We start from the raw sequence: 16,864 nt of genomic DNA, 5'->3' as shown, positions 1-16,864 counted from the left end.
ATGATGGAGGAGTGTTGCTGTGATGACTTGCCGAAGGCAGACTGTCGGAAGGAGCAGGAGCTTTTTAAAGAGACAGAGGTCCAATTTCAAGGTGTCAAATTGCCAAGTCAAATTTCTTTTGAGTCATTTTTGATATATACAGGGTTTTTTTTTAATAACCTGTATATAAGGTAATGTAGTTACTTGATTTTGCTATAAAATGGCTTTATGTGCCTGGAAAATAAATAATTTATTAAGATGTCTTCCAAATCTCGTGCTGGCAGCTAAACTTTCCCAGAGGAGGAAGTTTACGGATTGGAGCATTCTGTTGACAACCAGTGGGATTACTTTTTACTCTTTCTGGCATGTTTGGGTCAACCATTTGGTTAAATACCTAAATGTTTTCACTGCAGCAAGCTCTTCCTCTGGCCCTGATAAACTGGTTGTGTCTCAGCACCATTGCTGAGCCGGGCCAGCTGATTAAATGCATCATCAGCGCACCACTTCCTGCCATAGAGAACATCTACAGGAAGCGGTGTCTAAAAAGGGCTGGGAAAATCATCAAAGACTCCAGTCACCCAGCACACAGACTCTTCACCTTACTGCCCTCTGGGCGCTACAGGAGCATACGGACTGGGACCACCAGGTGCTGTACCGGTTTCTTCCCCACAGCTGTTACACACCTGAACTCCAACAACGATGGTTGTATTCTCATATACACAACAACACATGGACTGATATACCACTTATTTACCTGAACTTTTAGCTATTTTTCATTATTGTATGTACTGTATAGATAATCTACTCCTGCTTGTAGTCTGATCTTCCTGCTGTTTATTTTAATATCAGCGTTAGGCAGGGTTGTGTCGAGCTGATATCTTTTCTACCAACCCAGAAACACCATTTCAGACTCGGCACTCAAACACAGTCAATGATGACGTCACTGGGTGGTGGAAATAAACGGGCGTCCAACTCCCATTTTCCAACACTGCTGGTGCTTTGGTGGACAAGTCCCAAACTTGGTTCTAGAGCCAGTTCGTCAGTATTTCAGAAAGAAAGTAGTTTGGTTTTCACAACCAGAGAAACATTTTGGTGCATTTTTATTAGCACTAAAAATGCCTTTTCCAGCTACTGTTTGGTCGTCCCTCTGTTGTGTTCAGAGTTGTTGCACAAGGTCACAGCTCATGGAGACAGTGTCTGTTCCCAGCAGTCAGAGGAAGGCAACACTCTTGATAGGTCAGCAGTCAGTCACAGATAGAACATATTAATTTTCTCATATTTTTTGGTTTATTTTTTTTTTACAATCTTCCTGCAGGGAAATTTTTATTGTAAATCACTGAGTCCTAGAGATTTGTATTTTACAAAAATAGATGTATTTGCATAATAATAACGTTGACATTTCAGCTACAAAAATTAAATTGGATCTTGTCACTTATAGAGTCAGCATTGCTCCTATTCGTAATTTCACTACGCAGTTCAGTGACCATTTGCATTAGCTGATTAAATGCAAACGCAAAGTTTCTGTGCATCACTTCTAGTTGTAAACACTAGAATAAAAAAGAAAATTCAAAAACAAGATGGATTTGTTAGGTTTAGCAGACAGCTGCTTACATTCTCAGAACCAACTGGACAAGACGACCCGGTTGACTTAGGAAAATATCTACACATCTACATCAATTCAACCAGGTCTTCTTTTGTAAAACATACGTACATATTTTTTATTAGGTTTTTTTTTCTTTAAAAGAATCCTTTGTATTTTGCACCAAATGCATTTTAAAGGTTTGTACATTGAGAGCTGAAACTGAAACTGCAGTCACATTCCTTGTTAGTATGCAGGACGCTGGCCAATGAAGCTGCTTCTGACACTGACTGTGTTTCTAAATCTCTTCCTCTGACTCAGCATGAAGAGCTTGGCTCTGAGATTACTCAGCGTTTACCACATCTCATTTACATTTGTAAAACTATTACATAACAATATCACTGACAGGACGCAGCATACGGTCTGGCTTGCATTGAAACACAGCATTGCAAAACAATTTAACGCTCTAAAAGTTAGAACTGATCATTATTTAATCACAAGTTGTTATTGTCTTTTTTTAAATCATTCACTTTAAAGAGCTTTTGTGACCCATATGAACGTGCATCTAAATAAACACCAGCGAAGGATGTGCATACGAGTAGTTTGACCTCTCCAACGTTGCCTCTGGCTAAGCCTACAGGCAACCTGCTGTGCACTGCAAATAGCGGGACTGCAAGAAAAAAAGGTTTGATTCCTATGAGAAAGTATCATTTTGAGGACAGATGACATTATAACAGAAAACAGTTGAGAAAGTTTTGAATGCTCAACAAATCCGCAAAACGTCCATTCATGTGACACACCTGCCTAACCTTTGCAGATCTAATATTCTAATATTAGATTTTTTTTTTTTTTTTACTGTAAGTGGAAAAAAAATCTTAATTACCAGAATTAAAGGATGGAAAACAAATAATTTATATAATGTGATCTAATTTATTGAATATGACTGTGAAACTTGTAGAACTTGTTACAGGTGTAATGATTTAACATTTTCAGAGTTAAAACTTTTCACAGAGTAACAAAAGTATAGAAAGCTAATATTAGCTGGTTGTTAGTCAGGCTGTCTGCTCAGGTAAAGCTTGCAGTCAGTTACTCAACAGACATGCAGCCAGTTACCTTAACAAGGGTGCGATTACTGGAACTCCCTCGGTTTCCTGTGTGCATTTTTGGTAATAGAAACATTTAAGATACAGCTGAATTTGTCTTGAATTTGTTTTTGTAGGCAGCTGAGAAATAGCACACAGCAACAGGTGTGGGAGGGGCAGGGCTGTGGTACCGTGCTCCACAGAGGCATTGATGACTTTAAAACAGAATGTTATTGGGGAAGATCTTGATGGTTTTTGAAAATGTAGCTCCCTTTTAAGCTTGTTACGTCTTCATAACGGTAACCAGCCCAAGCCTTGTTGCATTCTGGTGTTGTTTCAATGGGGTCACATATGATACTCAGAGTAGAACTTCACATCATTTTGAGGCTGTAAATATTATTTTGTTGACATTTCCTCGATACATAAATGTTAGCATTCTTTGGTTAGTGGTTATCTCCTTTGTGAGTCACATACACATGCTACTGTGTATGTGTACTGTGCAACTGTGACTTTGTCGATTGATTGATTAATTGATTGATTTTAATATTTTTCTGTAAGTTGGACTGCAGACCTTTAGTTTATTTTACGAGGTTTGATTTTCTAGTCAGAGTTTAAAAGAAGTAACTCAATTTAGTCTTTAGAGAATTAAACCCCTTTCTGTTGTTAGGCCTTTACATCACACTGAAAAAAACCCATTCTCTACATGTGACTAGAACACTGGTGATATAACTATTACTTACAGAGCTGCTCTACAAATAAGCCATTTATTGACCTAAATGTTGTATTTTATCTTGATTCCTTAATGTATGAAACTGAAAGCGGGCTGACCCTTGGCCCTGTTGTGCTCTGGACGACCCAGCATGCATTCAGCCTCAGCCCAGCTAGACAGCCCAGATGTCAGTGGTAGGTTATAGGACCCTAGACGACTGGTCTTCACATGGACACACTTCGCCTGAGGCCACTGGCAAGTTCCAAGCTCCAGACGCTCAGCCTCCACTGTGTATCTCCGGCCCTTCACAAAAACCCACTGCCTCTGCAGCAGCTGGGAAGCTAGGAGGGAAAAAAACAGCATGTTTTTATATTTTAAGATTTTCATCATGGTAGGGAAGCTGCGTTTTACATTTTTCTTGTTGGCACCATGTTGTTTAGTCTTTGTAGAAAACTGGAAAATATGTGCCCCTCGTGGTGAAAAATATAAAAGTAGTGCTACTGGGCTAAAATGTTTGAATGTTTTACTTGAGCTAGAGGGTACTTGAGGTTATTATTGGTACCTTTGCAGGTTTTTAACTACATTTTTAAAATTCAGTTTAGATCTGAGATATTTTTTTAAAACATATGCAGTTAAATCTCAATAAAGGATGTGATAGAAATCTTGATTTATTTATCCAATTGAGAAGTACTTTAACTTCTTTAAAAGTTAGACTTTTTCCAGTAATGAAAAGTATATCCATGTATATAAAAGTATATGCACAGTAACTTGGTCTGGGCTCCTTTTACATGACTTATTTGATCAATGTATCATGAAGGAAATCAGCCTGTAGGAACGGAAACTCAGATTGCTTTAATCGTTTCCTTCAACTCATCTGCATTGTTGGGTCTGGTGTCAGTCATCTTTCTCTTGACAATACTCTATAGATTACCCATGGGGTTCAAGTCAGGCTACTCTGATGGTCAGTCTAGTATGGTTTTCTTTTTTGTAAGTTAATTTTCATGACCCGTAAAAATGCACAGAAATAAGAATTAGAAATAGTTGAAACCAGATTAAACTAGCTGAAAGAACATCCGAAAGAAACATAAAACTCCAATTTAAGTTTGAAAATGCACTCAGGGACAAAGACTCGAACTCTTGGAGAAATGTCCTGTGGTCTGAAGTGTTAACAACTCCTTTCCAACTGTGATGTATGGCGGTGACAGGATGCTGCAGGAGTGACCGGTGCACTCCACATGAGGAAAGGACATTAAATGGTAATGTTAAATCAACATTTAAAGACAAGAAATGTGTCTTCCAAATGGACAATGATAGTATGCATGCTTCTTAATTTTTTACAAAAGTGGCTCGAGGACAATAAAGTCAATATTTTGATGTGGCTAGCGCAGAATGACTTTGGATTTTCTCTCTGTTGACCCTGGCTTGCTTGCAGTCCAAATCCCCAGCTATCAGGTTAAGTGGTCTGTAGGGTACGTGTGTGCGTATTTGGACTTTGTATTGCCAAAGGAAAATCCTCTGGACCAATGGAGAAAAACCTCCATTGGTCCAGGTAACCCTGAAAGGATAGGCGGATATAGAGAATGAATGGGTGCATGTTTTTTCAATCAAAAATTATATGGCATTATTGAATCATGATAATAAATCAAACACATTTAACATAATTTAACTGATTCTATTCAATAACTGCTACTATTGTTAGTGCCGCTTAAATAATGCATGGCCATAATAAGAATAATTTAGGCTATTTAACAATCATATAGTTGGCTTTCTGTTATATTGTCCTGTTAGATAAGACATAGGTAGGTCATCCACAGAACCTCAAATATTTGCTTTGTTGGTTTCCTTTCATTAAAATAGGTCAAGTAATTTTTAATTGTAATAATGTTTTTTGGAACTTTTATGCGCTGAGATAAATTTTCCTTTGCACCATCACCACCACCAGCAGCAGCCTGAACCACTGATACAGCACAGGATAGATCTGTGTTTTGATGTTGTTTGCTCTAAATTACAACTCTACCATCTGAATGTTGCAGTTTAAATTGACCGGCGAATATTTTTCTAGTCTGCCATCGTTAAACTTTGATGAGTTTGTAGCCTCGGTTCACTGCTCTTAGATGACAGGAGGAGCGGTACCTGAGTGTGGCATTCTGCCACTTTCAGGCTCAGTGTGCTCATACGGATCATTCTGCATATGTTGTGTGTAACATGCAATTCAGTGAGTTAACAAGGTGTTACGACCCGGCTCGTGAGCCGCAACAAAAAGCCAGAGAGGCACGGCCCTCAATAAAAGAATACAGTCTTTATTGTACAATCCAAGCAAATAAACAGGACCAGCATCGACAAGCGGGTGCCCCTCCCCCCCGTGTGGTCGGTGTCATTGCTCCACGGATAAGCCCTGCGAAAAGAAAAGAAAGGTCAAACAAACCATCCCAAACCAGGACCGGGTGGGCAGGCAGCTGGGGGAAGAGCCACCTCTGTAGAATCAAGCTGGGTGGAGAAGCCGGCTCAGCTCCAAGCCAGATTCAGCTCCTGTCCTCTCTCTCTCACGCGCTGAAGCAGGCTGCTTATATCCCGAGGACGCGCTGGGCCTGGCGAATCCTGGTCCCGCCCCTTCTGCTCCGCCTCAGGACAAAACACAATAACTGACGGACGTCACACAAGGTCTTTTTGTTTCCATATCCTCCTCACACTTGATATTTTCTCCTTTTTGAAATATTTTATGAGATGGTTGGGTGTAATCAATCAATCAATCAATCAATCAAATTTTATTTGTATAGCACATTTCAGCAGCAAGGCATTTCAAAGTGCTTTACATCCTAACAAACACAAAAACACAAAGTCATGCAACATGGACTCAACAATATAAACATTACATTAAGTCAAATGCCATCATGAAATTTGTAATTGATTACGTTTCAAATACGACTCTAAACAGGTGGGTTTTTAGTCGAGATTTTTAAGGAAGTCAGTGTTTCAGCTGTTTTACAGTTTTCTGGAAGTTTGTTCCAGATTTGTGGTGCATAGAAGCTGAATGCTGCTTCTCCTCGTTTGGTTCTGGTTCTGGGGATGAGGAGCAGACCAGAACCAGAAGACCCGAGAGGTCCGGAAGGTTGATACAACAACAACAACAGATCTTGAATGTATTGTGGTGCTAAGCCGTTCAGTGATATACAGTACAGACCAAAAGTTTGGACACACAGGTGTGTCCAAACACAACACCTGTGTGTCCAAACTTTTGGTCTGTACTCAATACAGACCAAAAGTTTGGACACACTCTCTCATTGAATTCAATGAGAGAGTGTGTCCAAACTTTTGGTCTGTACTGTATAAACTAACAGTATTTTAAAGTCTATTCTTTGAGCTACAGGGAGCCAGAGTAGAGACTTTAAAACTGGTGTTATGTGCTCTATCTTCCGGTTTTGGTGAGATGGTTTTGGTGAGAACACGAGCAGCTGGATCAGCTGCAGCTGTTTGATTGATTTGTTGGACAAACTTGTGAAGACGCAGTTGCAGTAATCAATGCGACTAAAGATAAACGCATGGATGAGTTTCTCTAGATCTTGTTGAGATATAAGTCCTCTAATCCTGGAGATGTGCATCCCAGAAGATCATCAGTTTCTGAAACAGTCAAACCAGCCCGTCTGGCAGCAACAACTGCGTCACATTGAAAGTCTATTAAATCCCCTCTGATAGCATTGACTTACTGTCATGTAATGTGCTATTTACTACAGGTACCTCATAAAGGGGCTAGTAGTAGTGAGCATATGTGCCCATAAATACAAATTCTGAATATACCGGATCTGCAGAGATCTGTGGGCAAGAACCAAGCCACACTGCCTTTCATGGAGGCTTGGTATGCTGCAAGCTATTCACTCCGACATATCCCTGGATAAATATGGAGTCCTGTGACTTCCAGCATGTAGACTAGTATTGGGAAAATATTCTGTGTATAATTTTTCCTTTGCCCTCTGTTCCATGGAGAAATTTCTTTCCCTTTACATCGCAGCTCGTGGGACAGACTCTAAAATAAACAGTTAAACTTTGCATAAACATGCTTTTTTGTGGTATTTTCACAGACTGTCTTTCTTTTCATTTTGATGCTGTCTGTGTTATTCTTATTTTAAAGTGATGACCTTTGGTGCTTCCAATTAAGCTCTTTAAAGTTGGTAGGGAAAGAAAGAGGAAAGAGACAGGTCAGCTGTGTGTGTGCGGGTGTGTGAGAACGTGTGTTGTCGCGATTGCTTGAAGAGCAAAGGTTTTCTTGGGTATTCTATGTTTTATCAGCTGGCTTATCTAAAGGTCAGAGGTCAGCTCTTATGTTCCAGGTGAGGCTAAGGTTTTCAACTTCTGATAAAGCCAGATGAAAACATCATGTTCTCCCACTGGTACTCAACAGGTTGCCAGGTTTTGTTGATGATGCCTGGATTGAAAGGATTTATTGATCATAGATAAAGTAAGAGATTCATAGAGAAATAGGTCTCTGAGTTTACACTTCAGCTTTGCAATATTTAACTCTTGAGTATTTGTCTATTCTACATGACGTTCATTTTAGTTGTCTGTAAAAACCCATGTTATATATTCAAACAAGTCAAACCACTTATTACATACACCGAATAGATTAATTTAGATTATCCAAGTTTCTAGAATCTTCTTCTTGTCAACTCTGATCTAAATTTTGTCCAGAGATTTCCAATTACCGGTAAATTCAAAATAACTGGGTCATTCTAACAACTTTTTTTTTCAGCAACCTGATAGGCAACAAACTCACATTTTAGCCGTTTTTTTATTTTATTGGCTTTTCCTGCTTCATTTCATCTTCCTTTCTTTATTTGTTCGCTACGCCAAAGTCATTTTAAGTTATTAAGCAAAACTTACTACATGCATTATCTGTTTTGATTTAATTTAGGGATGCACCGATATGAAAATGTGAGCCGATATAAATATTGCTGATATGGCCGATAACCTATATTTACCAATATTGTATATGTTACATATATTTCACTACCATTTCGACACAATGAAAGACATGACCACACAGTCAACTTCACTGTTACTTTTCCGGTTTAGTGAAACTTCCCACAATCCTGTGCTGCATCACTATCACTGGCACACAACCAAATACCGAGTAACCAGTCTCCTTCCCTATCCCTCCAAAAACTAATATCAACAAGATGGAAGTAAATATTTGTTATATTGGAAGTAAAAGCTGGGCTGATGTTAACATTAGTCCAGTTTTATTTATTGGACTGATACTGACAGGTTAAAAAATGACCAATATCGGCCGATGCTGATATTAGTGCCGATAACATTTTTAAGAGTGGATTACTTCACTTGTTATGGAGATTTGGTGTAAGCTTTATTTTATGTCGGTAAGTTCGCTATACTTATCAACTTTTCCAAACCCTCTAGTGACTTTTCAAAAAGAGTCAAATCTAATGTGCTCACAACTTAAAGTGTATGCAAATAAACCACATCAACAGTCACAGTTGCAATTACTCCATTCGCTGGGATATGAACCAGTGAATCAAAATGCTCCACCAAGCAGCAAAAATGACTGAATAAGCTGGTAGGGTTTTAAGGGAAATACAAGAGGACATAATAAAACAAAAATATTTCCCAACAGATGAATTCTTGTCTCTTGCAGGAGCAGGAAAAGCGTAGCAGACCTCTTTCAACTAGCTGGCCAGCAGTGTGCAGCAGCAGGTGGGGAAGGGGTATTTTGTTCCATTTTCATTTATTAGTATATATGACTTCTGTCCCCCGTTGAACACTGTGCAGAATTTAAAATGCAGATACGAAACAGCACTACAGCCGCCGGAGCGCCAGGCTTAAAATTGCGCCAATTAACTGATTTAAAAAACGTTTTAAAATTTCCCGATCTGTTGTTGTGCAAACTCAGCAGAAAAGACACAAAGTCACTTGTGGGAAGCTCGTGTTTCTCTTTAATACTGACAAATGTTCTCTTTTATCAAGGGAACAGTTTGGCATATTTTTTGTTCAGAGAACTGAACTCAGACTCAACCTGGAACATATGAGGTTGTCCATTTTGTTTCAGCATAGCTTAGCACAGCCAAAGAAAAATAATTATCACAAAAAAATATCAAACATTTTTTTAGATATAAATGGTCTGGAGATGTTAATTATGTAGATATTTAGTTTAAAAAGTGAAGATTTTCGGACATTTAGATGCTTAGTAGAAGTCTTAATGCCAGCCTGTTTTAGCCGATGTTGAGTACTGCAACATCAGCCTCAAAGTCACCGACTTTTGATCCCTGAAATGGTCATTTTCTAACTCAGTTGTTCATGAGGGGACAGGCTGCAGTGAACATGATATGTGAACTGAGGACCTTTCAACATTTTTTTACTTTTTTATTGTTGTGATGACATAGTTAGAAAAAACAAATTACTCCATTCATTATCCGCGTGTCATCGCTGCGTCCTCCAACTGCTTCATCGCTGTGATGTTCTGTTATGGTTCTGGTTGGAAATTACAGTTCTTGCTGCACAACAGATATTTTTCTTATGGAGCAAATTAAACTTCACCTGAAACATTTTTACGTTTAACGCTTTCAATTAAAGTACATGTTTCCATCTGTCAGTAAACTGTTAACATGTCAACATATTTACCAGTATTCTCCTGATTCTTGGTATTTTTACTGCAATATCACGAGTGTAAAATGGATAAAATTACGCAACAATACTAGATCAAATGAATTGAGAATTAGTTTTTTCCTCCTTTTGCAGCAGTGATGTCCAAATTTTTTGCCCTGGCAGCCAAAAATGACAAATTTAAACTATCGGCTGGCCACAAAATTTATTAAAGTAAAAACGCAAAAAAGTCGTTTTCTGTGATCTTCTGCTCAACAATAAAAAAAATTTATAAAATATGTATATCAATAAAGCTATGCCAGACTGGTGCATAGTCTGGCATTTTTATTATTAAAATAAAAATAATTTCCAATTTTTCAGGGTCATCAATTGCTTTCTATGTTGTTGGCCAGGTTTTTACCAATTTGACTTGTAGCCAGGAGGGCTAAACAAAATCCTTCCAAGGACAACAAATGGCCCCCAGGCCACACTTTGGACACCCCTGCTGCTTCTTTGTGGAGCTTCAAAATGTATAATTTTCAGCCTAAGCTTAGAACATTTTAATTGAGACGGAGGTTCTCGATCTAAACCCAGAAGAAACAAAAAGGTTTAAATGACAAATAGACATATAAATAACTAAATGTCATCAGGTCTATTGTTCATTCCAGACAATCATCTTTCTGCAGCATGACTTGTGAACTTTTTATGCATTTTTTTGTGATTTACCTGACCTTTGAACTAAAACCTGCAGCATTACCCTCTCAAATGTAGTTTCTATGATAAACTACGCTAATATACGTTGCATGTAGTGTGCCTTACTTCTATAATCAAATGTTGTTCTACAGCTTTTCTACAAAAAAGTCTAGAGTATATTTCTAAGTAAATAAAAATATATATATAAAGCAATAGCGTCAGAATATTTATGTTCAATCTCAAGTTTCTTATCTTCACGTTTAAATTTTGAGTTCATTTAAACTCAAAATAAAGACCGCTAAGCTGGACAGTGTTGTCTTGAGTATTAACTTTTATATTCAGTCATAATAAATTAGAATATTCATTTCAATGAGACTCATTTGTCAGGTTAAAAGTACTTTTCGTTTTCAGTTATTGAACATATATTTTGTTAAGCCCTTTGTGTTAAACCATATACAGGACAGAAACTGACATAATTAAAAATAAATGCTGAACTACATAAATGGCCAAATAATTAACAGCATGATTTACATTTATTTTTTCTGTTCACTTCCAAAAATTATATATTAAGTGCGTATTACAAATTTTTACTGTTTTACAAAAAAATCACTTTGCTCACAGATACATTTATGTTTTCAATTTAATTTATTCCCACAAATCTTTTTACATTTTAATTTTTTCTGCTTTTATTTTTAATTATGCCAGTTTTGGTCTTCCATATAAAACATGTTTAATATAAAAATATGACACTCCTGAACACTGGCTGTGGTTGATTAGCCAACTTAAACACCTGCACTCCTGATTATCTGTCAGAAAATGTGTGTAGTTTACCGTATTTTCTGTTAATTGAACCGAAATACTCCGAACTGCACAGCAAGGGTACATGTTGATAAAAGTTAAGCTAGCATAGCTAACCTACTCTCCACTTTCTTATATATATTTTTAATTAAAGCTTTTTACTGACCTGTGAAGCGATTCCCTTGGACTTTATCTTGCCGTCGCAACGTTTTCAATTAATATAAAACCTTTGTGTCCCTATTTCATATTCTTTGCTTGATTGTGTCATTTTCCCGACCACCGATATTTCTGTCTCAACGCAAAGCAACAGCGCAGTGGGTCACGTGATGTCCAATCCACTACCGCGGACCGGTCAAGACTTAGCAATTTTGCTGCCACATCGGGCATATTCAACATTGTCTTGGCCTTGTGGGGTTTCCCTGACTGGGAGCGAGAACGCAGCCAGTTGAATGTGACAGGTAGCCAATCAGAAAGCGGGGTGACGTAAGCACGGAGGGGAATCCCAAACAGCTGACATGGCAACCGAGAGTCCCGTGGACATCGGAGGTGATATATGGAAATGTTTATTACTATATGTAAAGCTCATTTTTATATATGTTTATTATATGTGGTTATGTTTATTCAGTTAAAAATGTAAAAACATAACTCACTTCCAAATCATAGTGCAGCAAATAGAGCGGCTGCTCCCGCCGTCTTTTATCAAACGCCTTTTCTTTTTGTTAAGTCTTTTATCGCTTAAAATGAGACCACAAACTGTCACTGCTGATTCTACATCTGTGTTTGATTATTCTAAATTCACCTATGGTATGTTGGGGGTTTTACTGGATTTTCTTCTGGAATCGGGATGTTCTTGAGTGGACTCGGTTCGTGTGTGGTGTGTTGCTCCTGCCGTGTGGGCTGGACACACGGACCGACCGAACCTGTTGGACTTTTATCGGCTCTCTGTGTGGTCACAGAGGTTTTGGGAAATCGGCCGACAATCCTTAAATCGTGCCGGTGTGAACCAGACTTAAGACTCACAAGCTCCACTCCTCTCATCTCGTCTCGACCGCTGCCCTAACGCTGTCTGACCCTGGTCGCTATGGTAACTACATAACCCTTCAAAATAAGATACAGATGCGCCACAAAAACGAACATTTTACTTTTGTGAAAATTTTAAATCACTACTAATGGGAGCCTTGAGTTTGTTTCTCTGCAACGAGACGGTCCATCTGGGGGTGATGAGAGACAATGACACCGGAAGTGTTGCTTAAGCACAGGGTGCCTGGTCTCTACTGGTGAAGCAGTTTGAATGCTTTATTGCCCCCTGTCTCTTATCTGGGCCTTTTCCCCTCACAAAGAAACTTTCCAAAGACATCTGGTCTGTTTCTTACTCATTTTGCTGCTTGTGGGCTCAATGTTATGTTGGCGCGCAAGACGGAACCGAGAGGATCCGGTTAAAGGATTTTCAAAATAAAAAAAATCCCCCAGACTCAAATAATACATAAAACGGAAATATTTAATTATTTCTTGCGCGGCCCGGTACCAATTGGTCCCCGGACCGGTACCGGTCGCGGCCCGGGGGTTGGGGACCACTGCACTAGATCAATGAGCGGACTTACCATTTACGTTTTACAAAGGAATTTTAAAAATCATTAACTAACTGTTAATGCTTTGAATGCAGCTGCTGCCGGGTTACTGTCCGGACATGGATGCAGGCACATAAAGAAAAGGAAAGGAGCAGGAAATATTGGTGGGGACTGTCCCCGTCAGGCCAAAGATGGTGGGGACATGTCCACACCAGTCCTTCAGGAAGTTACGCCTGTGCTTTAACCCATAAAGCTCTACGTGTGTTTTTCACGGACGAGCTCACCACTCTTAACGAGGACGATTTATAAGGAGGCTGTGCTTCCTCTCTTTGTAGTTACATTAATCAATGTCTTCAGGAATCAATCTGAAAATATGTCTTCCATCTATTCATCACTTCCAGCATTCTCCCATTCAGGCCCGGTGGGCTCCACTGGGACGCCTCGCTGTCGTGTTGTGGGGAAGCGGAGGGCTGCAGTGCGATGAAACTCTCAGTAATCAGCATTAGGGTCTCTCCATCCTGCGCCTTCCTGCACCACTGCGGTCAGAGCGCCCGGCCAGCTGAAGCAGCATCGACGTAGCTGTATTTCTCTACGCACAACCAGGTGCATGTGAACCGGCCATTCCTTGACAGTCTGCTCACACGGAGGATCCCCCCCCTACCCCACACACACCACACGCCACCACTCCCTCGCCCGGTCTGTTCCTGGAGCTCAGTGAGAATATCACCGGGGTGGAATGGAAACTTCATTTTGCCGGGGCTAATATTAGCCCGGGCCTCTGGAAAATTCCTTTTAAATGATCGCAAGCTGAGAAAAAGCAAGGAATTTGTTTAGTGTTTTTGCCTGACAGCTATTCTCCGCGTACGCTGCTGTTTGTGTTTCAGATGGTAGCGGAAGGCGGGAGGGTCCTGGGAACACAGATGTGATATGACGAGATGTCGGATCTGTCTCTTTCTGTGCCTGAAGTTTTTTTTATATTTAAATATGTTTTATATTTTTGATACCTAACAGAACTGGCCATGCAACTTGATTGTCATAAGATTGTTTTTATTTGGTAATAAAAACCCATAAGTTATTCTTCGAGAGAAGTGGTTTGTGTCAACCAGTTTGTATCCCAGTAACCTGATGCTTGAACTACATCTGCTTTGTTTTATTACTATATAACCCTAACTTTACAACCTGTGTGTGTATATTTTGCTAGGAACATCCCACCTGGCCATAGTTCAGAGGGTGAACAATGAAGGCGAGGGAGACCCCTTCTATGAGGTTCTGGGAATTGTCACCTTGGAGGACGTTATTGAAGAAATAATCAAGTCAGAGATCCTGGATGAGACTGACTTATACAGTAGGTCTCCTTCTCTAAGCTCATAAATAGTTCAGTGTTTGAATGTAGAGATGTGTCAAATGAGATGGTGTCGTTTTACCAAAAGGTTTTTCATGTGGAACCATTTTGCTAGGTTCCACAGAAAAATGAGCCAAAAGTTTAACCTCCTGTGTGAAAAGCTGAGAAAGACTCGCGGCTGATTGCAGCGAAAGATTGTTCTACAAAGTATGGACACAAAGGAGCCGATTACAAATCCTCAGATTATAATTTGAAAGAGATTTTTTTTTTAAATTCATCATTTTCAGTCTTCTCTGTTTTATGTTGATTAATCATTTTCACTCCAAAGCGTTTGCCAAGGTAATCGCCACCAGAAGTGTTTTGGGTTGAGGTCTTTCATGGAACATATTTACTTTCAATGTTTCTTTGAAAATAATCTTACCGTAGTCCATGGATTTAAAAAACAAAACAACAAAAAAAAAACTATTGCAGCGAAAGATTGTTCTACAAATCTGCCGAAATATCAACACTTTTCTAATGCGCCACACCAAATCCTAACACATATGGCTTTCTGTAACGTCAGGAATGTGGTAAGAATGTAGTAAGAATGTGGTAACGATGTCGCCCGCTAAAGGTCTCCTTTTCTGAGAAAGTGGCCACAGCTGCTGTTCCAGAAAAGCCAAAGAGCTTTGGGTAACTCCAGTTTAGGCACCCTGTGACCTGGGACAACCAGCTCACTGTCCGTGCCTCAAAGTGATGTTTTCCTTGATGGAGGAACGGCTTCAGGTTGTGTTTTCATCTTTTCTCCTCAGCCGACAACAAGACGAAGAAGAAAATCACCCATCGGGACAGGAAGCAGGACTTCTCGGCCTTCAAGCCCACTGACAATGAAATGAAGGTTAAAATATCACCTCAGCTTCTGCTGGCTGCCCTGCGTTTCCTAGCTACAGGCAAGTAGGGCTGCGTTGCTGCTTGACTTCCCCTAGTGTGCCTTCAGCTCCTAAATGTGGGGAAGGTTTGTGTGTGTGCGTGCGGGGGTGGGTGCGTGCATGCGTGTGTGTGCGGGCTTTGAGTTTTGGCTGTAAGGGAAGGAGGACTGCGTATGTGTGTAGAATGAGTATCTGGGTGTACATTAGTGGGTGTGAGGGAATGAGCTGTGTAAAGACTCACAACAAGCGTGTTGGTATGCATGTGTGGGTGAAGAGGTGGTAGGCTCCTTGAGCGTGCTGTACGGGATGTCCACAGGCTGTGTGGAGAGATCCTGGAAAAAGAAAAGAAAAAAACGCAGGCGTTTATTTGCTTGCATGTCATGCACCGAAGGTTACACGTTGCAGTCTTTGCTCGCAGCTTCAAAAACACCACCCTGTTTGCTTACACTTCCTCCTCAATGACATCACGTCCAGCGTTTTTGGCCTATGATCGCGGTTCTCACACAAGTCGACATACTTGGGTGCTTGCTGGTGTAAAATGTGAGGCATTTCAGCAGCTTTCCCCGGGGAAGCGGAGCAGGCGGCAGCAGAACGGTGGAGTTGTAGTACGACGGCAGCGGCTGACGGTGCCTCATTGCATTTGGATTTGCTTGCGAACTTTGACCTCGCGGCTAAGCGTTGATTAAGTTTCCCTTAAGGCTATTAGGGAGTTTAGTTCCTCACGCCCGCAGCCAGCTGACACACATCACCGCCGCTGAGTTGAAGGAGCTGATTGGCCCAACAGGTGGCTGAGGCTGACCAGTTGCTGTTGGGATACACACTTCCTCATTTCTGCTCCAGTTTGTCCCAAAATGCAGGGTGTGTGTGTAGTTTTATTAAGTGGTGGCGATAAGTATTTCTTTAGGCTTCTGAACACATTAGCTTTGTTTTCCCCTCATTTTTCTGTCCATTTTCAATCGCTTGGTCAGAACATTTATGGATAACATTCTGAAATTTAGACTGAGCCACAGTGGTTGAGAGAAAACCCCACATGGAAAATACATAAAGTAAAAAATATGATCTTATTTTGGAAAGAAAAGACAACATTTACCTGGAAGGCGACCACTGGAGTGTGGATGGCACCTTATCTTATGCTAAACAGAGTTAGGACCGTGCATAACGGATGGATGGAGTGTAATGTCTATTTGTTGTTTCTAGGGGCGGCCGATAAGGACTTAGAATTTTATTGCAATATTTTTTGGTACTATTGTGATAATGATAAATATTATGAATAAAAAATACCAATTTATTCTTTTTTTTAGGTAACTGTAGCTGCATGGCACAGCATTCTTAGCACCACAAACACAAATATTGTTCTTGGAAAACATGTCCATTTGAAATATGATTCTTCAGGATGCCACTGACTTACATAAATAAATATGTTTGTCACTAAGCTGCACACAGTAACTGTATTCAATCATATTTTTGAATCTGCTCATATTTATTGATATTTTCGTGCAATATGTGGAGAAAAAAGCAAAAGCAACATTTGCAATCAGAGCGCCAATTTAGTTTTTCTGTACATGACTGAGATTCATCATGACAACAATAAAGCAAAGCTCTCATCACAATAAGAATA

The 16,864-nt window shown here is 39.8% G+C and overlaps 1 protein-coding gene across 2 annotated transcripts in view; it reads left to right on the top strand.

Moving 5' to 3' along the window:
* Window positions 1–16,864, top strand: part of cnnm2 (cyclin and CBS domain divalent metal cation transport mediator 2) — a 58,022-nt gene that overhangs the window by 28,194 nt on the left and 12,964 nt on the right. For both annotated transcript variants that reach the window (XM_023334000.1, XM_005810350.2), the window contains exons 2-3: window positions 14,198–14,341; window positions 15,130–15,267. In XM_023334000.1, coding sequence (XP_023189768.1) covers window positions 14,198–14,341; window positions 15,130–15,267 — 282 coding nt within the window. The remainder of the gene's footprint in view (window positions 1–14,197; window positions 14,342–15,129; window positions 15,268–16,864) is intronic.

This window comes from Xiphophorus maculatus, chromosome 5 (assembly GCF_002775205.1).
Source record: "Xiphophorus maculatus strain JP 163 A chromosome 5, X_maculatus-5.0-male, whole genome shotgun sequence".
In the NCBI taxonomy this organism is placed as follows: domain Eukaryota; kingdom Metazoa; phylum Chordata; class Actinopteri; order Cyprinodontiformes; family Poeciliidae; genus Xiphophorus; species Xiphophorus maculatus.
Note: the sequence above shows the minus strand (reverse complement) of the source record. Positions and strands in the feature narration are given on the sequence as shown.